This window comes from Delphinapterus leucas, chromosome 10 (assembly GCF_059928025.1).
Source record: "Delphinapterus leucas isolate spDelLeu-1000000601 "Yukka" chromosome 10, BTC_Dleu_Yukka2, whole genome shotgun sequence".
NCBI classification, from domain to species: domain Eukaryota; kingdom Metazoa; phylum Chordata; class Mammalia; order Artiodactyla; family Monodontidae; genus Delphinapterus; species Delphinapterus leucas.
Window position 1 is genome coordinate 77,061,855 of NC_143138.1, and position 26,535 is coordinate 77,088,389.

At 39.4% G+C, this 26,535-nt stretch overlaps 1 protein-coding gene across 2 annotated transcripts in view; it reads left to right on the top strand.

The window, feature by feature from the left end:
• The window catches only part of PTPRG (protein tyrosine phosphatase receptor type G), a 731,350-nt gene that overhangs the window by 167,917 nt on the left and 536,898 nt on the right, over positions 1 to 26,535 (top strand). For both annotated transcript variants that reach the window (XM_022572681.2, XM_022572679.2), the window contains exon 2: positions 8,564 to 8,668. In XM_022572681.2, coding sequence (XP_022428389.1) covers positions 8,564 to 8,668 — 105 coding nt within the window. The remainder of the gene's footprint in view (positions 1 to 8,563; positions 8,669 to 26,535) is intronic.

Consider the following 26,535-nt stretch of genomic DNA (forward strand, 5'->3'; position numbering starts at 1 on the left):
GTATAGTGTCAGCTGTACAGGCTTGAGAGGAATATCTGGTTCAGGGCTATGTGTTCTTGGCAAGTTACATGCCTTTTCTGAACAATTGTACCTAAGCCACAAGATTATTGGAAGAAGTATATGAGCCACTATATTGATAGTACTTTTAATAATACCTTCCTCATAGGCAAAGATTGAGTTAGTAAATAACCTGTTATTGGGCCAAGCTGTAGGTGGCAAACCCAAATGGCCATAGGAACTAGATAAGAAAGGGACTTGACATGGGCAGGGTCATGATTCTTCTCTAAAGAGCTAGTCACTATTGACATAGCATATTGGTGCTATTTGAGAACAAAGTTCACATTTCTCATTAAAAAATACAGATATTGGAGTTCTTTCTTGGATTTTCTCAAGTTGACAACTAATTAAACACACATGCATGCAAACACATACAGTGGGTGAAACAAGACATCTGGGTCCATGGCTGTGTTCAGCGTGGTGGCCACCAGTTGTAATGGCTAATCTGAATTTGCCCGTTCTGTTGATCACGAAGGATTCAAAGAGATGGCACAGTTGTGAAATTGGAAGTACAGATTTGTGGCAGTGGATATCGCTAAAACACCATCTATGCTTAATCCTCATTTTCCCAGGAATCTTACAGAACCAAGAAACTTGATTCTTTGAGAACCAAACAGATTAAAATGGATTGGAAGGGTTGGTTGAGTTATTTCTATATGATGTTTGATATCAGGGGTCCAATTATTTTTTAGGAGGGTGCCTCTGAGGAAGAGTGAACTGTGATATTTTTCAGATTTTCATCACAAATGTATAATGAGCCTCCATATAAATCATTTGTTCAAGTGTACCCTTTCTCGGACCTGTTGGGAAGCGTGTTTTTTATTTCTGAAGTTTTTAAACTGTGATATAGTTGGTAGCAGATGAATCGTTCTAATTTTTTGTCCCTTTTAGCCCTGTCTGATTTAAAAAAAAAAAGATTCTGCCTTTTGTTATCAGTGTTATTTTAGAGTAAAATAACAAATAGAAGTTCATTATTTTGCTTCTCTGCCTGACTTAAGTAATTTTTACAAGCCTGTAAAAATGTGTTCTTTGTACCCCTAGGTTATTATATTGCTGTGTGATTCCTTTTTTCCCTTGAACTGCCTGTAAGTTTTAGTAATCTACTTTACTTAAAAAAAAAAAAAATAGTCATGGCTCTCTATTAGGTCTCTTTATCACTTTGGATGATGAAAAATACTTTTTTTGTAGTTGGAACAATAGGTACCTTTAAATGTGGTAAAATAGGTAATCTACTGTAATATAATCTATTGTATTTGAGCTTAGCTCAGTATCACAAACAACTATGGGGACCATTTGTAATGCAGTAGTTACAAAGGAATGTACTTCTTGATTTACTTATTGGGACACTCACTAAGTACATTTTACTACAATTAATTGAAATACAGGCACAAAGGAGAGGCTGATGGAATATTTAATTACTTTAATATAATTTGATAATTTTGCCTATTGTAGTCACAAAAAAGATAAAGATTTATTCATTTTAGGCTGTTGTGTGGGATTTAATGTTCTTAAAGGCTCTTTAAAATTTAGAATTATACTTAATAGAGAGATTTCACCATCCTTGAGGGATCTTTAATTTGTTTGTTGTATGAGCAGTTATAATAAATACAAACAGCCTGCTTAACTGCTTGTCTGCCGTTCTGGAAATATGCATCTGAATTTGAAAATGTGAGGGCCTGTTACTTATTTTTAGTGGGCTTATTTTTGGCAGTAACTCTGGCAGAAAACTAGGACTCTTTATATGAGAGCCACCCATCCATCATCCTAAAGTAATTTTCATTCTGGCACTGGGGAGCCAGAATTTCTTTGTTCTGATGTTTTCAGTTTTGGATGGAAGCTGACCAATTCTCCCAGGCTTCTGAGTCCTTTGGAATGACCTAGAATTGGACATATAGTTAAGTGGAAATACCCTCAAGTGTCACTACACTATTTTGCTTTGGGTACAAGATATGGGACTTTGTTTTAGATGGCATTTGGGGCTGTTCTCATTATAAATGGACTCTGGTTTCACCTTTACATAACTTCTGTCATATAATCACACTCGCCTATAGGAGATCATAACATTGCTATGATCAAGTGGACACTGCTGGGTCAATATGGTGGTAAGATGAAACAGTAATGTGGAGGAGCGCCGTGGTTATTATGAAACGCTTGGTGGCCACAGTTTTCCTTTCTTTGTAGGCACCTCTGACTTCCTTTCATTTTCAGATATACAAATGCATGTGTAAATGGGCCACTTTTGTCAAAAACAGTAAGACGTTAGTTGTACTCTGTAATTTCAATTTACACGTTTGCAATTTTGGAAGAAAAATATTCTTTATCAATATGTAAATATGTTTATTTTTAATCTCATGTAGATTCAGTGACCCTTCTCTCTGACCATAAAACCCAAGAAAAGACATCTATGTCAAGAATGTTATTTGATGTAATGTTTAGAGGAACTAGTCTCTTGGTATGAAAAATATTCAGCCTGTTAACACGGAAGAGTTAACACAGCTTGAAACTCTTTTTCCTCCTCAAGTCAAAATTTCTGTAAAACACTGAGAGTAAGAATTATACCAAAGCCTCCTGAAGATATAGTTAAGGCAGATGGGATACACATCTGCTTTTATATTCCCAGAATAAAAACATTTATTGTTATCCACTCTGTCTGATGGCTCTGGGAAATTAAATCATGCACATAGGCAACAGTTTTGTTGATATCTTCTGTGGTAGGTAGCTCTTAGGATATTTTTGTAGGAAAGGATTGGGCCTTTGGGTCTGGAAATGTTATTATCTTTTTCGCTTCAGGCTGGAAATGAGGTAGTCTCCGTACAAGTTCTGAGAGGTGAGAGAGTTTCTGAAGACTCCCTGATGAAAAGACCTATCACTCAGTCAGCTTTCTGCATAGCAACCTACTTAAGATTCCTCCTGCTGAGTGAGCTGTGGGAATCATTGGCTAGTTAATGCTACTGGTTTTGAAATCTCTACTGTCGACATTGAGAGACATATTCTCTTGGGTGATGGGTGTAGCTGGGTTTTCCCTTTACAAAATCATATTATTTTTATGCTATCCAGACCCTTGTAGGCTACCCAGGTTTGATATTCCTCATGTCCAGGTTTGTTAGCCATGTGCGTGGTTTGGTTAAACTTTCCCTAGAGACAACCTCTTTGAAGAGTATACGGCAATATATGGTTGGGCATCATTTCTGTCTTCTACGCTTGTTACATCACTGCAAACCCAATTCCTTGAAGCATTGTAAACCAGTGAAAGCCCTCCTGAGCTTTCCGCTGTCAGCCGACTTCAGCTCCATAAACCGTAGCCCGCTTGGTGCTACAGAACTTGGGAGAAGACGGAACGTATGTTTGCATAACACCAACTCCTCCCTCTTGGTAGTCACATGATAACCATAGGCAGATTTACACTTCCTGTCTGTTCTGAGGAGTGAAACTACATATTTTCATAAGCATGCACCATTTTTAATTGTGTAATTAAGCTGCTGACATAAGCAAGTAAGCAATTTGACATGAAGGTAAGGATCCGCAAAGGCACGCATTTGCATAATATAATTTTCTGCACAGAAGATACTGGAAATCTATAGCATGATTCACAGCCTCACCATATCATTGCCATGCCGCTGTTAGGTGGCCGTTGGAGTTTAGAAGAGTATGAAGCATATTAAAATTGATTGAATTTGGTGTGCTGAGTCTGTATCTTTACTTGGGAACCACAGATTGTCTCTTTTTGCAAATCTCTGCTCCTTGCCAATGAGACATTACATTGCTTAATATACTCCATATACAGTTTTTGACTGCTGTTCAAGTAATAATTTTTAAAAGTTGCTTTTAGGAAATACTTTGTCATATGATCAAAACACATTTGAAGAAGGGACTTGAAACTTTGTTTTCAATCATGCAGGTGCCAGTGATACATGATTATGTTCTTATTTGGGGAAAAAGAAATCACACACTACTGACATAGATGGAATAAAAGGGAAAACTAAATATAGTTATCTTTAATGAATAGTTGATGTGTTAAAAAGAGAGATCTGGTGCTGGCGTGATGAAGTCCTTTGCTACCTGGTTCATTTCTGAGTTGATTCCTAAAGAATTGCTTATTAGATACTCAAGCTAGTTCATTCCAGCCTCACGTTTTAGATGTTTGCTGTTTCTGATAGGAGGGTGGTGTTTAAAAAGCGAGACAGTAGGGGAGAAGATTGTGGTTTTGCTTATGGCTCATATAAGCACACACCAACACACACACACACATACACACATACTCTAGCCTCCAACACAGGCACCGTGAGCCTTTCTGGTGTTCATGTATTTATTCACTCACTCACTCACTCATTACTGAATACACACCATATGCAAAGCTCCATCATGGGAGGTAGGCTGAGAGCTCCCTGTCTCAGGGAGCTTAGAACCCTTCATAGGCCATGCAGCATGCCCTTCAGATGCAGGTTTTCCTGCCCATCCTTACCTTGCTGGGTACAACCCACATTGTTCCTCAATACTCTGGGGAGTGTGATGATGAGGGCGTTAACCCACCTTCCTTGGGACGGCTCTGCCCCCTCTGTCACTTCTAGTCTGTTGGTCTTTATACAGCAAAGCCACACCTCTCACATTTGGCCCAAGTGAACCCCCTTCAGACAGGCAGTTCCACTGCTCAGTGCAGATGCCTTACACCGCAGTGTGACGTATGGCTGGGAAAGTATCTGTGCTTTGGGGTTGGATTCCATTACTTTGCAGTGTCAGGGGAGGACCTTCTGATGTGTCCCTCCCTTGTTTCTTGAGTTGGATATATCTTTGTAGACTTGCTTTTTCATTAATGGTTTAGTGGGTTTGGAGAGGTGACGTGTGTGGGACCCTAAAACCTATAGCCTGTATCCAGTCCGGTTAAAGACTGTTGTGATTATGGTCTACTTCTAAGTACTTGGACATTTTCACACTTACCTGATGAAGCTCTGGACTCCGTAGCTTTGCATTCCCAGTAGGATGGGTAATGCAGCTGCTGGTGGGCTTTGTCCTCCTTTGCTGCACCCTCATATTCTCAAAAGTTCTGAGAAATAAAAGGTAATTCCCTTTCAGGAAAAAAAAAGAAGAGGGGACTGGTGATGGAGACTGTGATTCTAGTGTGATCTTCTGTAAAGAGTATAAATGAATATCCTCATTCCTTCTTTACTTTTATACCTGGTTCATTTGTTTGTGAGCCGAATCTGGCTGGAACTCTGGTTCAGTTTAGATTTGCTTGTCTAATTGCTCAGGTCAACGCCACACTGGTGTGATGTAGGCAGCAGGATATTCATTTCGGTGGCCAGGTCTTTACTAGAATTAAGACAGGCTTAGCCTGTCAAGTCACAGGCTGTGAGGCTAAGTTAATAGTGTCACAGATAACAGGACCTCAGGTCTAGCTCAGCAGGAAAGTTGGTGGTTCTTATCTCTGGCTGCAAAATAGAACCACCTGGAGAACATTTTAAAAAAAGGACTGGTATCTTGGTCCCACCCCAGACCAATTAAAGTGGAATCTCTGGAGGGTAGGGTCCCGGGCATAGGGTTTTTGTTTGTTTTGTTTTATTTTTAAAGCAGCCAGGGTTGAGAGTCAGAGCTCTAGTCCAACAATGGCCTTTTCTGCATGGAAAAATTGATGATTAGGTGTTGAAGTGACTTGTTTGAAGGTCACCAAGGTCACATGAGTGTCACTGGGGGAAAAGTGAGCTTTGGTAAGTGATTGGTTCATGTAACTATAAAGCCTTCCAGGGGGTTGGTATCAAATTGGCTTTATCCTGAGCTTGAGTTTTGTCAACAGAATTGATCCATAGATTTTGCTTTCTCTGGCTTGGTTCCATTTTTTTGTTTTATTTAAAGATTTATTATTTATTTATTTAATTTATTTTTGGTCGTGTCAGGTCTTAGCTGCGGCACCCGCACAGGATCTTTGTTGCGGCATGCAGGATCTTTCCTTGCGGTGCGTGGGCTTCTCTCTCATTGTAGCATGCGGGTTTTCTCTCTCTAGTTGACGTGCGCGAGCTCAGTAGTTGGGGCGCAAGGGCTCAGCTGCCCTGCGGCATGTGGGATCCTAGTCCCACGACCAGCGATCGAACCCGCGTCCCCCGCATTGTAAGGCGGATTCTTTACCACTAGACAACCACGGAAGTCCTGCTTGGTTCCATTTTTGAGCGCCTCTACGGATCCCCTGCTTGACCCTCAACCATCCCCTTGAAGCTTCCAGCTCATGTCATAACACCTTCAGCAAGAGAGACAATCTCTCTGATTGGCTGGTGTCTCCATTCCCAAACATATGTATCACTGGGGCTAAACATACCAGCCTCATAAGATTGGTATAAGGACAACACCAGCTACTATGAGCAGAGCACCTTTTTCAGCTCTGAGTGTGTAGTGCTTTTTAAATGCCTGATAACATAGTGGAAATTTGTTGCCAAGTCTCTGTTTTGGTAATCATCACACCCCACTCCACCTGCTAGGTCACGAGTCATGGATTGGACAACCACGTCATGTTGCCCCCGTCCTTGCCAGGTCCAAGGGTGGGCCTTGTTTGACTTAAGCCAAGTGAATCACTGTAAACTGTGTCCCTGGCCCCAGTCGTATGTGTGGGAATGGGGACACGGTTTTTTACTCAGTCTTGATACAGGAGGAAGGATTGTTTGTGAGTGATTATTCAGAGCGAATTAGCTCTAAGAAGCATAGAAGACAGGTACATAAGATGTTTCCCATATGCATAGAAAATAAATCAGTCGAACAATTAGGAAACTTTTTAGTGGGTATGTGGTTGAGCCTCAGTTTCCTTGTCTGTAAAATGGAGTTAAAAATACCAGCCTCATAGAATCATTATGAAGGTAACACAAATTACTGTGAACAGACAAGGAAGCCGAGCAATTGTTTATTTAGTATGCTTTAGTGGAGGAAAAAATAGTTGAGGAGACTAGGAGATGGGAAATTTTATTTTTGATCCGTAGAAGCTTAGAATGGTCAACTTCCTGAAGCTCTGAATGGCTCATCTGCAAGAGTATAGGATGAATTGGACCATATGTATCTAAACCTTCATCTTACTTTAAAAATGGTTAGTAACTTAGGTTTTGACTTTGTCATTCAGGACCAAAGAGCATGCATAGATGACACCAGGTTTACTTTGGTAATGTGTGTTTGGATTTTACAAGATTCCCATTTCCCTTTAAAGGGCTCATCTCTGTGGAGTAGCTTTGTTCAAGCATTGTTTCTTTTAAAGCCAGTCTTTGCAATGAACGTGCAAGCATAAAGTACTTTACATGTTTCCTAATTTTTCTTCATGACCCATCACGTTGTCAACAAAGCTAATGCCATCATGGTGAGATGATTATTATTATCACTATTCTGACTAATTTGGAATAATATATTGTGCTTTCCTGGTGCCATCTTAGTCTTAAACTGAATATGAATATACAGTTCCTCTAACCATTTTTCTTGCTTTTCAAAGGCACACTTGATTTTGTTTGGGTGCATTTAAATATTAACACAGACAGCTGGGATGTATTGTTTGAAGTGCAGTTCCAATTCATTTTGGATTCTGGGCACCTGTGATACTTGTCTTCTTACACATCAGTGCATTCAGGTGTGGGCTCATCACAAAAGAAATTTGCATCCATGAAGTAGCTGGGAGCGGAGGGCTTTGAACACTGTAGCAGGCAGATGGAAGCTCTCCATATTGGGGTAGGAGATTGGATTCATTCTGCGTTTTCAAAGAAGTACATCTTTAAGCAGTATTTCTTTTCTGAACATTGCTGGCCTTGGAGGGTTTCAAGCTTCATATCTTCAGATATAACAGGTGACTATCTTGGGTCCAAAGTATGTGGAGGACTGGTTCACACCATGGGGTGTCTTCCAGGCCTCAAACTGTGATGTGTTTGGATGGCAGAGGCCTGAGATTTGTGGCAGGCGTGCTTGTATTCGGTTCCTTGATCTGCATACTTAGCTGTGTGACCTGGGACTGGTTACTTAGTGTCTCTGAGCCTTCATTCCTCCATCTGTAAAAGAGATGGAATGACCCCTTGCCCGATGAAGATCAAATAAGGCTAGAGGCCCTGTGCACCTAGGACATAGGCTTACGCATATAGTTGGAACCAGAACCGTGGGTTCTAGGCCTACAGTTGTATGACCTTGGGCAAGCCTAAGTTACTCAACTGTCTAAGCTTCAGTTTGCTTATCTGAATGGACCCATTATTGAGACATTGTATCTACTGCCTGGTGGTTCGTTGGGAATTAAATAAGATAATGTATGTAAAGTGTTTAGTGCATCTTGAGTTTATGGCGCAGAGAGAAGGCTCATTGTAAGCTATTACTAGTATTAATAATAATCCTGGTAATCTCTCTAGGTTCTTCTGTAGCTGTTTTTCTGTAAAATCAGGAGGTTCTGTTCAGTTACCCCCAAGGTCTGTGCTTCTAGGCGGTCACTGGGCTATGTGCGTTTGACACCTACCCTGTGTCCAGCGGGGTGATGATTTTGACTCACCGCGGCTCTCCTGTCTTGCAGCGTTGACAGAAGGCTACATGGGGGCCCTGCACGAGAACAGACAGGGCAGCTCGGTGCAGATCCGCAGGCGCAAGGCTTCCGGCGACCCGTACTGGGCCTACTCCGGTGAGTTGACTGGTTCCCACCGCGATCATACAGGCCAGTTCACATCCCATTAAATTCACTCGAAAGCACACTTTTAATCATTTTCACGCCTGATTTCTGTTTGTTCAAACCTTTTGTAGTTCACTAAAAGTTGAAATATTCAAGCCTGTTTTTCCTCAAGGTGATAAGTACTTTAATTTATCTCTCCCACCTGTTTTCTCAACCTGCTGTTTTCCCCTCAAATTGCATTTAATTTCTGAACTTTACTTGTTAATGAGTTATTGTACCAAACTTGTAATTTTCCGAAAGACGCGGCCTTTTCTTGTCTCGTCCCAGTGGCTGTGATTTCAGAGAGCAGAAAATATAAGCCTAGTCTTCAGCTGCTAAAAGCTGCTAAATATTACAGCGCGTCACATATCAAAATGACCTATTATGCTTTAATCTAAGAAACGCAACTTTATTTTCAAATCAAATCTTGTTAGTTGAATGTATTTCAGCCCTCTATGGTGTTTCTGTAGTTCGTTTCATTTTTTTTTTTTCACATTTCGCCTTTGAGCCAGTGAAGAGAGAGAGCATTGTTAAAACTATGTTGAATGCTACATTGGAAATAATTTTCTTACATCTGAAGGGGCAAAAAAAAAAAAAAAAGAAGAAGAAGATCTGCAAGAATATACAGGCCTTTCTGGCTTATGCTTCTAACAACTATCAAAAATAAGATAGGTGGATTGTTATTTCTAAAAGAGATTTTGGTGCACAAAAATACATGGAAAATGTAGTGCAGCTAATTAAGGAGGAATGCTTGAGGAAGACAGACCACTTTGGAAATCACTCTAGCACTGAATAATTCAAATTTTTGTATGAAAGTGCTTGGAGGCATGGAGTATTAGTCTTGATAATAAATCTGTGCATTATGCAATGTTGTTACATACAGAACTGAAAGGTATTATTTTCATAATGATAACTCTGGTTTTAAACCCTGAGTTTCCACCTGCAAATCCTGTTAAATTCATGTCAGTGTAAAATTTATAGGCCTGATCTTTAGTTACACCTTATCTATTGACTTTTTGCATCCTTTTGTCTATTGATAAATCTCCTGCCCCTACAGGGAGAATAGTCTATCTGTTTTGTTTTGCAAGGAACAGATAGTGGTTCTGAAGTCTTCCATCACACCCCGTTCCTTGTGATTAGAATTATCTAATTAGAGCCTTTTTGTCACCATTCCTGATAAATGAAGGAAATTGGGAGATGAAGACCGAAATTACATATATATAGCTTCTTGCCAAGAAACCCAAAGAAAATTTATTGTTTTGTACTCTGTGGCTCTGATATCAGTTAGGAAGAGGCATAAAGTGGCCTGCTATTCACAGTTCATCAATTTCGAATAATAATGCTGTTGGGAAATTGGAAGTTATATCCCATCAGCATCTACAATTGCAAATGGCAGTGAAGGAATGAAGGGCCTAAAAATGTTCCCATTACTTAGTTAAGAATGGACATAATTAGTGCAATCTTTGGGATGGAGCATTTGTTGATATTCTTAACTCTGGTGGACTTAATGAGTCTCCATTTTGTATTTCTGAAATGCATTGTGTCTGGATTTGGGAACTGTTTCTGTCAGTAGAAGGGCTACTAGTTCATCTTCAGCGGGTTGGCATGCTCTTCCATAAAGATCCCAGTAGTAAATATCTTGGGCTTTGCAGGACATATGGTCTCTGTTGCAGCTACTCAAGTCTGCCTTATAGTGCAAAAGCAGCCATAGGTAGATGGACGAGCTGTCTGTGTTCTGATAAAAATTGATTTATGAACAAGGAAATTTGAATTTATTATAATTTTCATGTGTCAGGAAATCTTATATTTTAGACTTTTTTTCCCCTCAACCATTTAAAAATAGAGAAACCATTCTTTTCAGGTTGTACTAAAATTGGCAGCCGGTTGGATAGGGTCCACAGGCCATAGTTTGTCAACCTCTGTCTTAGTTGTGTTTTTTTTTTTTGTGGAATCAGGAGAAGACAGTCATTTGAAGAATCCCCCAGAAGGCTATATAGACTGGCTTGGAAGAACCAGTGGAGTAACTTGCTAGGTGTAATGGAAAAAATAAAAGTAAAAGGAGAAGAAAAGTATGAGAGAGGTATCGATTGATGGTTTATAGTCCTATACTTTAAACATTTTCCTGAAAATTCCATGGTATCAGTGGTTATTTTCAGCAAAGTGGTGAAATATTGGTTCTCATGTCAAGAACACTTGGGATCCTTTAGAGACATTCCTTAGCATTTGGCAAATAGACAAAGAAAGGGCAGGAAGGAGTAAGAGTTGTTGCCTGTCACCTTTGGTACTTCAGACAAGGGCCTTAAAACCACAGGGTACCAGATGTTGAACTATGAGCTGCAGGTATTACCTCTAGGTATAAATCTTGCTTGGAAAGTTGGACTGCCAAAAGAAAGGTCATTATTTGCAGAGGTGAATGGTTTTAGATTTAGCGGAGGTGAAGCAGGCCACTTCTGAAAGATTGGTTTAATGGTCCAGGTTTTAATCTCATGACTCTAATTCACAAGTTTGTCTTAGTTCCTCCTAAGATAAGGGCATTGGTGCTTTGGGGGGTATTATGTGTGAGAGTGTGAATTTTGAAGTCACATAGACTATGGTTCAAATCTAAGCCTTATCTCTTAATATCTTTATGATGTTGGCATTTAACTGCTTGGAGCCTCAGTCTCCCCATCTTTGAAATAGGAATGATTAATAGAACTTCCCTCATAGAGATGTTAATGGGAATGAAATGAGATGATGTGTGTGAAAAATTTAACAAATCCCTGGTATAATGTATCTAATACTACTTCTTGCTGTTTTTGACACTATCAGTACTTTTGCTACTGTTGATATTGTTGTTATTGGAATTCTCGGTTGGGTGCTATGATTGACAGTGGGTGATCCCTAGGTAATGCTTCGAGCTAACTAGCTAAATTCTGTCAGCCGTAATTCACAAGAATTGCCCATTTGAGATGTGGGAATGAGGGTTAAGCAAAAACTATCCTTAAGTTCAGGGCTTGGCAGACTACAAACCAACACCTGTTTTTGTGAGTAAAGTTTTATTGGAACACAACCACGTTTGGCACTTGTTGATGGCTACTTTCATGTTACGACTCATGTTAGAGTTGAGTAGTGGCCACATAGACCTTTGACCAGGAAGCCTAGAATATTACTATCTGGCCCTTCACAGAGAAGGTTTGCAACTCCTGATCACACCGATACAGCCTGGGTTATTGAGCAGATGGTAGCCTGACTCATAAACAAAACTCTTCAGAGATTTGGAACATGTCTCTGTTTTTTCTGGCCTTGCATTTCCCTTGAGCTGAAATACCCCCAGCAAATGTTCTAGGTAGCATCCATAGCGATTCTGGTGGTCCCACTCTTGGAAGTACTGGGAGGGACGAAGATGAGGGAGTGATGTGCTTCAGGAGGTGGAACGGGGAGAGAGGAGTGGGTGTTGGTGGTCCAGGGGCCCCTGGATTCTGGTGTCCTAATCATTAGGTTGCCTTTGGGTACAGGGTGGGTTTTGGTGAATGATGCTGGCCTGATTATCTGGTGGCATCCCACCTGGTCACTTGTGGAGAGTTGCATAAGTATTTGAGCTGTGGAGAACTTGTTTTAAGGATATTGTCATGATAGCATTTCATTGATATTAGTGTAACTTATCCCTTTAGGACTAGCCGAGTTATTTCAGTTTCACTGCATCACCTTGGATAATGTCTACATCCTATTTATATTTGAAATGCCAAACAACTTTACTTTCATAGGCTTATCAAATGACGCCATTGTGAACACCTACAGCTTTAGGATACAGTACTGTTTACTGAGGAGTCTGGAGACAGGTGTTTTCGTCCCATCGTGCTCATCTGAGGATAGATTTTCTCTCTGGTTCTTAGTTTTTTCTACTCTAAAAAGGAGTGCTCATAATATCTGAGTTCACCTTGAAAATATCACGCATAAGAGATATGAAGCAGAACATAAATGTAAGATTATTATTATTAACTGTTAATAATAGCAGTGTAATTTCAAGATTGCTTTATATCTTTGGATTTATTTGCCTTATACCAAGAATAGGGAAAACGGGGGAAAGACCTTTGATGTGCTTCATGGAGAACTACACAGAAAAAAAATAAAAGCAATAGTTTTGAGAGTATCTCGTTGGCAATATTACAACAGTTTCTCTTCTGTTAGTTTTCTTGACTAAGATACAAATATTTTTTCTGTGTTACTTGAGGTGATGACAGCCCATGAATTTTGGAGTTTGCCCAGAACTTCCGTAATTATTACACAAAATGTAACACATGCTAGGTAGGTCATTGTTGCCAGAAAGGGAAATGGGAAACAAATTTGGAGCAAGTTCAAGTGGAAATTTGAGGCTTTTTTTTTTAATAGATCTTTATTGGAGTATAATTGCTTCACAGTACTGTGTCAGTTTCTGTTGTACAATAAATTGAATCAGCCGTATGCATACATATGTCCCCATATCCCCTCCCTCTTGAGCCTCCCTCCCACCCTCCCTATCCCACCCCTCTAGGTTGTCACAAAGCACTGAGCTGATCTCCTTGTGCTATGCGGCTGTTTCCCACTAGCTAACTGTTTTACATTCGGTAGTGTGTATATGTGGATGGTACTCTCACTTCACCGCAGCTTCCCCCTCCCACCCCATGTCCTCAAGTCCATTCTCTATGTCTACATCTTTATTCCTGCCCTGAAACTAGGTTCATCAGTACCATTTTTTTTCTTAGATCCCATATATGTGCATTAGAATATGGTATTTGTTTTTGTCTTTCTGACTTGCTTCACTCTGTATGACAGACTCTAGGTCCATGTACCTCACTACAAATAACTCAGTTTCGTTTCCTTTTATGGCTGAGTAATATTCCATTGTATATATGTGCCACGTCTTCTTTATCCATTCATCTGTTGATGGACATTTAGGTCGCTTCCATGTCCTGGCTATAGTAAATAGCGCTGCAGTGAACATTGTGGTACATGTCTCTTTTTGAATTATGGTTTTCTCAGGGTATATGCCCAGTAGTGGGATTGCTGGGTCATATGGTAGTTCTATTTTTAGTTTTTTAAGGAACCTCCATACTGTTTTCCACTGTGATTGTATCCGTTTACATTCCCACCAATAGTGCAAGAGGGTTCCCTTTTCACCACACCCTTTCCAGCATTTATTGTTTCTAGATTTTTTGATAATAGTCATTCTGACTGGAGTGAGGTGATACCTCATTGTAGTTTTGATTTGCATTTCTCTAAATGATTAGTGATGTTGAGCATCCTTTCATGTGTTTGTTGGCAGTCTGTATATCTTTGGAGAAATGTCTATTTAGGTCTTCTGACCATTTCTGGATCGGGTTGTTTGTTTTTTTTATATTGAGCTGCATGAGCTTCTTGTATATTTTGGAGATTAATCCTTTGTCCATTGATTCATTTGCAAATATTTTCTCCCATTCTGAGGGTTGTGTTTTCATCTTGTTTATGGTTTCCTTTGCTGTGCAAAAGCTTTTAAGTCCCATTTGTTTATTTTTGTTTTTATTTCCATTACTCTAGGAGGTGGGTCAAAAAAGATCTTGCTGTGGTTTATGTCAAAGTGTGTTTTTCTTGTGTTTTCCTAGTCTAACAGTTTGATACTGTCTGGTCTTACATTTAGGTCTTTAATCCATATTGAGTTTATTTTTGTGTATGGTGTTAGGTAGTGTTCCAATTTCATTCTTTTACATGTAGCTGTCCAGTTTTCCCAGCACCATTTATTGAAGAGGCTCTCCTTTCTCACTTGTACGTTCTTGCCTCCCTTGTCGTAAATTAGGTGCCCAAATGTGCGTGGGTTTATCTCTGGGCATTCTATCCTGTACCGTTGATCTATATTTCTGTTTTTGTGCCAGTACCATACTGTCTTGATTACTGTAGCTTTGTAGTATAGTCTGAAGTCAGGGACCCTGATTCCTCCAGCTCCGTTTTTCTTTCTCAAGATTGCTTTGGCTATTCGGGGTCTTTTGTGTTTCCATACGAATTGTAAAATGTTTTGTTCTAATTCTGTGAAGAATGCCAGTGGTAGTTTGATAGGGATTGCATTGAATCTGTAGATTGCTTTGGGTAGTATAGTCATTTTCACAATATTGATTCTTCCAATCCAAGAACATGGTATATTTCTCCATCTGTTTATGTCATCTTTGATTTCTTTCATCAGTGTTTTATAGTTTTCTTAGTACAAGTCTTTTGCGTCCTTAGGCAGGTTTATTCCTAGGTATTTTATTCTTTTTGTTGTGATGGTTTATGGGACTGTTTCCTTAACTTCTCTTTCTGATTTTTCATTGTTGGTGTATAGGAATGCCAGAGATTTCTGTGCATTAATTTTGTATCCTGTGACCTTACCAAATTCATTGATTAGTTCTTGTGGCATTTTTAGGATTTTCTATGTATAGTATCATGTCATCAGCAAACACTGGCAGTTTTACTTCTTCTTTTCCAATTTGTATTCCTTTTATTTCTTTCTCTTCTCTGATTGCGGTGACTAGGACTTCCGAAACTGTGTTGAATAAGAGTGGCAAGAGTGGACACGTCCTTGTCTTGTTCCTGATCTTAGTGAAATGCTTTCAGTTTTTCACCATTGACTATGATGCTTGCTGTGGGTTTGTCATATATGGCCTTTTTGAGGCATTTTTATAAACCTGTTTTCTCTCCTCCCCCTCAAAGACTTGGGGAAAAACAGGTGGTGGTTTCTCCTCCCACCCCTTTTTAGCTTACCCTGTTTGATTTTCTGCACTTTTAATAATGTATATCTCATGTTTTTCTTGTGTAGACAGATTCTACACAAGAAGGGGGATATTTCTCACTGTTAGAGGACTTCAAAATTGAGACATGCCATGACCAAAGTTCTTTGTATGAAGTGTCTGCTGTTGCACTGGGTCAAGCAGGATTATTCTAAGAGGCATTCCTTTTGTGGCCAGGAAATTGTGGGAAGAGATCTCTAATGTCCTTTCTAATTGTCCTGGGGTTTGATGACTTGCTCAGCTGTAAAATGGAGATAAAAGGACATACCTTGTAGGATGGCTTTGAGGATTAGCAGTAATATGTGTAATCACCTGGTATGGCTCTTAATTATATGCCACTGCATTACACTATTCACATGAACATCATGTATTATAACATGCTTGTGTGTGTGTGTGTGTGTGTGTAATTTCCCCAGCTAAATGTAGAGTTTTTGAGGACAAAGATTATAGCTTATAATTCCTTGTTTTTCCTGCTTTGTACCAGAATATCTCATTTTGTAGATATTTGGTGCATATTTTTTAAGTGGGTGAATAGATGGATGGATAAATGAATTCATGCCAGAGTCTGTGCTTGGGAACTCACTAAGGGGATCCTGCCATGAAATCCAGATAAATCAGTGGGTGATTTACAAAAGGTTTCACCACTGGATCCTTTTAAGTAAGGAGCTCCCCTGGTGAACTTAAGATATAAGTAAATTCCACCAAGGGGGGAAAGTGGCAGGGGTGGGGGTGATGGTGGTGGGATGAATTGGGAGACTGGGATTGACATATATACACTAATATGTATAAAATGGATAACTAGTAAGAACCTGCTGCATAAAAAAATAAAATAAAATTCCTAAAATAATATTTCCATGCCTATTTTTAATAATGTCTATATAAGGTAAAGCAAAATACAGATGCCTGCCAAAGTCTGCTTTTGTCATTAGAAAAGTGGAAGGCACTATAGAACCTTAATGTTAATATTGTCATATTATTTGCCCCTCTCCTAATGCCTCCTACGAAATCTCTTAAGGGAATCATTTCCCCAGAGACATTCCCTTTGCGATAGAGACCTTCTGGTCTGATGGGACCACACTTTTGAGATTCATTCTCCTAAGTCCCAGGTCAAAGGTATCTCTACCCGACCGCACTGTCTTAACTCATCAGTTTCCCCTCTATTTTTTACAATTAATTTCTATCTTGTGTACAATTCCCTGTTATTCTGTTTACAGTTTTTAAGTAGAAGTTATTTATTTCTTTGTTCAAGATACTTATTAATTGCTTACTGTGTGCCAGGTGTTGTGGTATAATGGGATGGGCCAGAGAAACTCCTCAGAATTGCTACTGCCAGCTACCACTAAAGATGGGCAGGTGTTTGCCAGGACATGCAATGGCCTGAAGACATTCAATGTCGTGGCCGTGACTGGGAAGCTGGAAGCAGCTCAGTAGGTCTGGAGCATGTGGTAGCGTGAAGCAAGTTAAGGGAATAATGCAGAGTATTGGAGGTGGATCAGAAAGCGTCTTAACAGAATTCTACTAGTGACTTAGAACACCTTTCTGAGGGTGGCAGGGAGTCATTTAAGGATATCATGCTAGAAATGGACTAATTTGCTTTTATGTTTGAGTCACAGCACGAGTTGTAGGGGTAAGAACTGGTCAGTAGGGGAAGAGGGCAGTGTGAGAAACTATGAGAAGCAATGAGGTTGTATCATCAGGAATTTGAGAGATGAAAGAGCCCATGGGAATTCATTATCATTAGTATATGGAAGAGAAAGCAAAATGAATTATCTGGGATGACCCCCAGGATGACTGAAGATGGCATTGCATTTAATTTAAAATGAGTAAATGAGGAATGGTGGGCTGGTTATAAAGATAAAAAATTTTGACTTGAACCTATTAAGACATGGCATAGTGTTTTGCTCATATTTCTTACACCCTTAAAACTTTATGCTCCTTGAGCAGAACCTTTATCTGTAATTAATCTTTGTATCTCCCTGTTCCTACCTAAATGTTTTGGAATAGGAGGGCCTTCAAGGTAGGGAATACATTGTAGGACAAGCTGTTTCTTCCTATAGGTATTCTTTTTTTTTCTTTTACACTTGATCTGTGATTACAAGGATAGATTGGGTGAGAAAAAACACATATGGTCACACACTAATCAGGACTTTATGTATAAAAGAGAAAAATGTGGTGCCATATGCTTAAGGTACCGCGATCATTTTTCAATGCAAAGTTTGGCTTTTTTTTTGCTCCATTGTTTGAATGAAATTACTCTAGCGTCTCAGAGATGTGTTCTTTTTCTTTTTCTTTTTTTCTTTCTTTTTTTAACCTTGTTCTAATCCTTGCTACTTGAGTTCTAAAGTTTCTTAGCATCTTCTCTCTGGAGATGGCTTCACAAGTATTTGTAAAGCTAATGGACGCTATTGTACGTTATAAGAGGACATCAGTAAATTCTTTAGGGTCCTTGTGACCCTTGGAAAAAGCATATTAGGAAGATGAAATATTGTTCAGTGCTGGGTTGGTATCAAGTGCTATGTAACAGCGTTAACAGTTTAAATTGTTGCTATGATGAGGAGCTTAAAACATGAGTAAATCGAAGGCTAAGTGTTTGGGTTTTAAATTGGCTCTGAAGGTAGTGGGTTGATGCAGCCTTTTTCAAGGGCTCTTGGGCAATATCTGTGAAAATGTTAAATATTGATAGTCTTTGATCCAGCACTTCTGCTTCTAGGAATTTGTCTTTTAGAAATACTTGTACATATCCCCAGTGTGGTGTTGTGAGTGTAGCAGCTAACCATCAGTAGGGACTTGGGTAATTTTAGTACATTCTTATGAAATGGTTAGTAAACGTCTACCAAAATGAAATAGGTTGAGCGACAAGATATATAAAAATAATTTGGGTAATAAGTTCCAATCAAGAAATAGAACTGAGAAGTTTAGAGACTATACACAAAAGTTAATTGTGATTATCACTGAGAAATGAGGGACACTGCTTTTTTAAAATTTATATTTCTGTAATATTGTTAGTATCTTATAGAATTTTATCTAGAATATTTTAATTTCTTATACCAGTATATTCATAATATTTCCTAAAAGAATCCTTTTATTTTATAATAGATGGCTGAATTGTATCAAATTTAGGCAGTTGTCTTTGTAACAATTATGAGGGGAGAGAAAGAAGAAGAAAAAGAAGAAAAAAAAGAACTACATGGGCTTCCCTGCTGGCTTAGTGGTTGAGAGTCCGCCTGCCGATGCAGGGGACACGGGTTCGTGCCCCGGTCCGGGAAGATCCCACATGCCGTGGAGCAGGTGGGCCCGTGAGCCATGGCCGCTGGGTCTGTGCGTCCGGAGCCTGTGCTCCGCAACGGGAGAGGCCACAACAGTGAGAAGCCCGCGTACCGCAAAAACAAAAAAAACAAAACAAAACAAACAAACAAAAAACTACAAGGAAAGCCAGAAGGAAAGCAAAAGGCTTTTTGTCTCTTTAATTGGCTATATCTAAATTTTTTAGGTGAAACATTTTCACTGGCATTTCAAATTTCATAAAATGCTGATATGAATCATGCAGAAATTAATGAACTGATATTGACTCAGTTTGAAAATGAACAGCAAGATTTATTGAGCAAAGCAGTAAATATCGACCCAGACAGAGGTAAGGTCAATATTTGCTTTGATATAACATAAATCTTAATATTTAGAAATCTATAAATTTTGTGGGTCTACAGAAGGCATACAGAGAGTTATCTATAAGTATATATTTTTCGTATCTGTGATGGATCAAAGTCAGACATCTTTTTTCCTGGTCATAAATTTGAAAGGATGATAGTCTCTCCTTTAAAACTAGTTTCTTTAGGGCAGGGGTGGGGTGAGTATGGGTTAGTGGAGGGACATGATTGATTTAAATGTTCAAAGGAAAAATATACCTAGCTTTATACGTGCCTAATAATTGGAGAGCAATGATTTGCAGTGTTCTCTGTGATTTACTTAAAGGCTACTTATCTTCATTTGTAACCTAACAAAATGTACTCATTTATTATATCTGATTTAGTTCATAAAACCCACTCTCTAACAATATAAAACAGAGGAACATTCTGTCATTCCCTTTGCATATTGTTAAGCTCAGTTATATGGAATTTTTTTGGCAAATAAAATATCATTCATATATATCATGCTGAATAACATTTTATTGGCTTTTCCCTTTTTGTAATTATTAAGTTGAACTATACTCTTATTCCTTATCTTGTCTCTTGTCTTGGTTGGGTGAGCCTGGTAGCAATACAAAAGTAAGGGAAAACTTACTGGATTTCACTGGCTTTTGAACTTTTAGTATTGCCATTACGTGGCTGGAATAAGTGTCTAATGTGTGCTTAAAGATAGGCTATTCTGTTTGTTTAAGTATAGTCGGGAACTCAGTTCACAGGATCAAGTGTAACTGAGCAAAAGTCTTAACTCATATATGGTCCTGTTGTGGTCAGTCCACCATGAGTATTACTAGTCTGATAACTGTGTAAAGTGGTGATGTTGGCTTTCAAAGATTAGTTAAGTGATTCTGAAATTAACCTCGCCTCCACCTCTCAGCTGGTAATTTCCCATGACCCTATTTGAGACCAATAGCATTAAGGATAGTGTATCTTCTTGGTTGTCTTTCTAGCTATTAAAATGTAACTGTACTCTGTTTCATTTATATTAAACCCCATTTTCTATCATGTAATAAAGACCTTGTTTACGTTGAAAAACAAATCAGTGGTAGGTGTATAACGTAGAACCTTGCCTTCTCAACAAATGCTTTCTGATAATTTTAGGAATCCTTGCTTTTCTTTAATAGTACTACAGTGTATAATAATGTTTTCCCTGAGTGTAATATTAAATGTGATTTTTTCATGTGAAAAATAACTTTACTGTGGTATAAGAACTTGACTTTAGCATAATAAAGTCATTTCTTCTTGAGTTCTTTATCAAGGAGAAACTCACAATTTGGTGCTAATAGGTCTTTTAACACTTGTCTGTCACTTGCCAGCAACACTTTTTAAAAGAGACGGGTCTTGCCTAGAGCCTTCAGCTGGGAGAGTATCTTAGAATTTGATCCTGTGACTTTCATTATTTCTTGGTACCCCTAATATATGACAGGCCATGCTAGTTTTCTGTTTTGGTGTGTTAAGTTTCCTATTAATTACATATTTAAGATTTTATAAAAAGTCAGTTTAAGAAAAAAATTTTTTCTTAAAAAGTCAGCATTTGTACAGCTGGCATTCCAGTATGGCAAAATGAGTCGTCTTCTCTACCAGATATTATCACCATCTTGGAAGGCTTGAAAACCTCTTATATGCCATGCAATCAACCTGTATCTCTGATGTGAAAAAATCCAGAAGGGTATATAGAGTTTCTTGAATTGGCTTAAAAATTATGGAAAATATTTAGTGTCGTAATTTTAAAAGTATAGCTCATTGTATGTCCTGGTTCTGGTACAGTCACATAGATTATTAAAAATCTTAAATACACACTGGCCCAGTCCCCCTGAATTTTCCCTTCATCGCTGCCTCAGCCACTCCTCCTGTTCTGGGACCTTTGGGATTGAACACCCGTCCTCCATCATCCATGGTCAGTGTTTATTGCCCCTGATTTGTTAAATGTTTCACCTATCATCCCTGCTTATCATGATGGAGGGAATTTCAGAGAGTGAAAGTGTGGACTGTGGGGTGTTTTAAGGTGTGCATTACGCTCTGTGGCCCACTTACTGAATTTAGTTGACCTTGAGATCTTCTCTGAGTTTGGGAAGCCACTTGATCCAAATTTCCTGTTTATGTTAATCCACGTTCTCCCAGTTTGATGACCATTGCCTGGGAGGAAAACAAGCTCCTTCTTGAAGCTGCATAAAAATTTGCTGCTCCCAAAGGTATCATTTAGTTGCTCTGCCCCAATTATTGTTGGCCCGTTTCCCTCCTGGAAGCAGTTTATCTCTGTCCCACCCTTCCCTCTAGTTCCGAGGGTTAGAATAGAGTTCTTCCTTTTAGCTGGGCATGCATGTCATTAGTACATTTGGTATCGATTGGTTGTTGAAACTTTAGCAGGAAAATGAAATATGAGCCTGTAGTAACTAGGCTGTTTGACGAGTACCTTCAAAGATGAGAGAGAAGCCATTTGTGGTGTGTTTCTGATCCTGGGGCTCACTGTGATAATGGGAGGTATTTTCTCCTCACTGTTTTGAAGTGCAGAGTACACAATTTCCTCTTGGGAAGTGATTTTGACACTTTTTGAATGTCTTGTGGCTTTTATATTCTTACACCACGTCCTAATGAGCTATCTTTATAACATTCTTTTTGTGTAAAGATTGCCCTTTCTCTCACCATCCACTAGGGTGTGAAAAGGAAGTTTCAACACTTACGGCCAGTTGGACCATGCACCTGCTGTACCAGCAGGAACTAGTCAAGCTTAGCTTCTTTTGTCATGAGTATTCTTGGCTGGCAGTATTACCAGGATTTTTCTTCCGACTTCACACCGAGGTCACTTCCAGGTGCACGTTTGAGTATAAGGATTTGTTTTTGTATCAGCGATCGTGTTTTAGCCTCTGGGAAAGACCTTCGGACTCTCCTGTCTTATAATAATAATAACGAGGGCAATTTATATCTTACATAGCCCTCTACAGACAGGGCAGTGCCAGGTAGCGTCTTCGTACTCTGCCATCTTTTTTTTTTTTTTTTTTACGGTGCACGGGCCTCTCACTGTTGGGGCTTCTCCCGTTGCGAAGCACAGGCCCCGGACGCACAGGCCCAGCGGCCATGATGCACGGGCCAAGCCGCTCCGCGGCATGTGGGATCTTCCCAGACCGGGGCACGAACCCTTGTCCCCTGCATCGGCAGGCGGACTCGCAACCACTGCGCCACCAGGGAAGGCCTCTGCCATCTTTAAGGTATACTCTATGTTGTTTATACTTTACCATTCTTAGCTGGTAGGCTTTGTACTTAGAATCACTTTCCTCATGGCTTTAATACGACTTCAGCAGTTCCAGAGGTCAAATGCTGAGGTATAAAGTCCAGAGAAAGAAGAGAAAATATCTTTTTCTTGTGTGTGTATTTAAGAGCAAGTAAAATGCTCCTCAAAGCACCCCACCCTTGGTCTATCAACGCTCTTACCTCATTGGTCAGAAATGAATCATGTGTTCAGTCTTCATCCAATCACTGGTGAGAGAAATGGGATTAGCATGATTGGCTTAGACCAATGAGGATGTAGGCAGAAATAGCAGGGGGCATGGCTGTTGGCTAAGTAGCCCTTAGTGCCTGCTACCCTTGCTGTCTTTTCCAGGTCTTAAAAGCTAAGCAACCTCATGGCACTTAATAAGGGAGGCAGTTACAGGAAAGACATTTCTTTACTTTTGATGTGGGGTTTTGATTTCAGAAGCCTCACATGGTTGTAAATAAAATAATAAAGCTCCATGAATTTGGGGTCCTTTACAGTTTTCAGGGTTGTACCGCCCAGTTAATCCTGTCGCCACTGGTTATATGTGGCTATTTCCATTTAAAGTAATTAGAATCAAGTCAAAGTCACAAGAAAGAATGATCTGGCCCCAAATGTCAGTAGTGTCATCGACCCTGTGCTAGAGGCTTGCCCGAGTTCCTTGCTTTTGTGCAGTCTGTCGCCATGATGCTGTGAGAGTTCCACCTTTCTAATCAGTTAGGGGTGTATTTCCTGGGCGGACTGAGTATTCTATGGCGAGGTTGCGTCTGGCTGTGTTGTGCAGGTTGGCCAAGGTATTACAGGATCAAGTGAGTGGCATATGCTGTTCAGCCCTTTCTGGAGACTGGAGAGGAGAAATGGAAAGCTTGGCAGGTTGACCATTCCAGCAGGCTTTGCATGAAATCATAAAGGAATGCATCACAACACGGGTCGTGGTGAAAAGCCGTCCTCTCGTGTGGTGTGAAGACAATAATTGATCGCCAGGCTGCAGTAAAGAGGTGGTGAGGTTGCTCTTATTATTATTGTTTTATTTTTGAGGCCCCTGGTGACTACTCCACGTGTCAATCCTTTGACCTAAGAGGCTGTTATGAAATAATATCTGTCTTAGAAATGCGTACCACGAAGGACCCTCCAGAAGAGCTGATCAAGCCCCTGCAGCACCATGAGAAAGTTTACAGTTACCCGATGTGAACCTTGACAAGTCACTCCAAAGGTGGGCAGGGCATAGCTCACTTTCTTAAAATAGACCTATGAATGGTGAATGACAGGTCATAATGATCCAGCTTTTTGTCAAGTGTCAGCCGCTTAATATTTGATATTAGTTATGTAAATGTTGTGAAAATGACCACAGATTCCTCCCAGAATGGATTTCTTACCTTCTGTGTGTGGCTTAAACAAAAAGTATCCTGTGGGGGAGGAGGATAAGTGTGTGTATATGTATCTATACGTGTCGTGGTACCCTTAACTTTCTACAGAGCAGATGGTAACTATCTACTTGCTCTGTCTCAAGCTCTCTTGTTCATGTTTAGATGTAAAGACAGATTCATGGGGTCACTGCCTCCAGGGAGGTCAAAGACTCTTTTCCTCTTTCTGTTTTGAAAATGAAATCTGTTATCAGTGATAGTGCCTTAGAAGGTTGAATATACCAAGATCGAATATATTTATCCTGATACTCCTATGGTAGGTCTACTGAGAGTTTGAAAAGGTGTAAGATCATTAATATGCCAGGTTGACCCAGAAATATTTTTTCTTTAAATTGGAATGATAACATCTTACCCAAGTATTGACATATCCATTTAAATTGTGTTCAGACTTGCGTTATTCCAGCTCTTTCCATCTCTACAATTTGGAATTCAAATCCACATGCCTATTTATGGTGAAGGTCATGTGAGAAGCACTTTTCTCCCCAAAGAAATGTTGGAATTATCGTAGTGTGTTTTTCCTACCCTGGATTCTTTCTCACGTCCAAGACTAATTCCGAATGACTTTCTTTGTCATTACTGTTGACAGGAGACTTTGTTTTTGGAATATTCTTTTTCTTTTAAGTTTTCTCTCTTAGTCTAACATCTCTGATTGATACCATATTTTCCAGGTCTCCATCTATATATAAAAGGGGTAGATTTGGGATTTCAAATCTCTCTTATGGAAATATAGACTAAATTATAAAAAGAAAGTATGTTCCTATCACAAATGTATTATTTAACGCCATTATTATATTAAAATTTTCCCAATTAAAAACGATTGTTCTAAAACAGCTGTTCATTGTTAAAATGTTACTTAAAATAGGAGGGTAGCCACACTCCATTTTTTAAGTAAGTATTTTTTTTGTAGTAAGAAAGGAACATCATGTTCTTTGACTCTATTTTCTTATGGCTTATTCAAATACATCATGATATCACTGTAGTAAATACTGTTTCGTAATTTCATCATGCAGACAACCCCAAAATGCATAGATTCTCAACTAAGTAGTTTGTCTAAAGGTTGCTCCAACTGAGTGCTGCCCTATGCAGAATGTTTTATTGGCTCTTAAGAGCATTTAAAATAATTTTTATAGGAATTGCTTGGCATTTAGATGTTTTAAGTGATTTTAATAAATTAGGTACAGCTGTAATATAAAAGGTGGAAAATACACACTTTCAGGGTTGAAAGACACTTCAGTGGGTTGTAGAATGCTTAAAATACAAGTTCAGATGAATATTTGCTATTTGATTTTTGGGCTCTCATTACAGAACATAATAGATTTATGCAGTGGGAAGACAGGAAATATAATAATTAGAAATATATTGATTTCAGATTTTTGTCTGTAAAATCCTGGTCATAAAAACAGTTATTAGAATCCATGTTTATGGTCTTGAATTTGATTGAGAAGAGAGAGTTATTCATCAGAAAAGCCACCAGTCCCACCATTTACCGCAACGAGTCATGAATTTATATCTCTGTAACTCGCAAGTGTGATGTATGTCTCTTTTTGGTAGGGACATTTATTACAGGAATTAATTTTAGACATGGAGAGACTTTTATGGCCGTTTTAACTGTTACCTAAGATTTAAATAAGTTTACTGATTTCTTGGCGTTAGTCTCTGGGAGTAGAGTTTCGGTGAAGAGAAAGAGTATCATCAGTATGGAATTGTGTGAGTATCTCTTGTTTACGTCTGAACTGAGTCTCATAGTAAGAAGTCTTGGCAGCGGGCTAAAGTGAAGGTGGTTGTTCGGAGAGTTATACGAGCCTGTGCCTGGAATACTAGTTCAGTAGGTGGGTAATAGGCTTTTTATGGCAGGAAAGTCCTGGGGCCAAGGAAGATTGGGAATTGCTGAGGCAAACATTAGTACTGCAGGTGTTTTTCCTGCAGAACTTATCAGAGCCTTTAATATTCCACTCTTACTAAAGAATTGTAGACTTCACCTTTGCTGTGCACTCATACACTCCATTAGGAAGCGAGGGGAAGTTAAAAGAGACAAAGGGTCATGGTGGAGTGGGGAGAGTGTGGGTAGGAGATTGGTTCTTGTGAGCTGGATCACTGCCTGTCATTATTATCTTGTAAAAGCTTTAAGAGGACTGTGCTGGTGTTCTGGATATGGTTGTAGGGAAATTTCAGTCGGAATGATGAGTTTCACATGACTCAGACATCTACCGTGAAGTGAAATGCAGAGATATGCTTGATTAAAAGGAAAAGCCGTGCCAATGGACATCAGAAATATTTTCCTCTTTCTTCCTTAATTCATGGCAATGAAGCATTTGTGTATGAAAGAATTCCTTGGGGAATGAAATGCCGTTTAGTTTAATGTGATGAAAATATGTATTTGAGTCACCATAAAAGAGTTACTAGGATTGACTACATTTAGATTTAAGGGCTTGTGTTTTGTATGATACCTTCCTTAAGAGGATGATGACGTGGGGGAGTGTGGGTGGTTTTCGTACAGGTTGAAATTGGGAATAATAGAATTGTCACGAGCAAGTGGTTAGATGACAGGACCCCCCCCTCCCCCCGCCAAGATTTTAGTCAAGCCAGAATTCAGGTCATTGGGCCTCAACAGTGAGGGTACCAGGAAAGATTAAGTTTGGAAATTAAGTTTTAAGAGTTAAGAGGGAAAGGGCTTCCCTGGTGGTGCAGTGGTTGGGAGTCCGCCTGCTGATGAAAGGGACATGGGTTCGTGCCC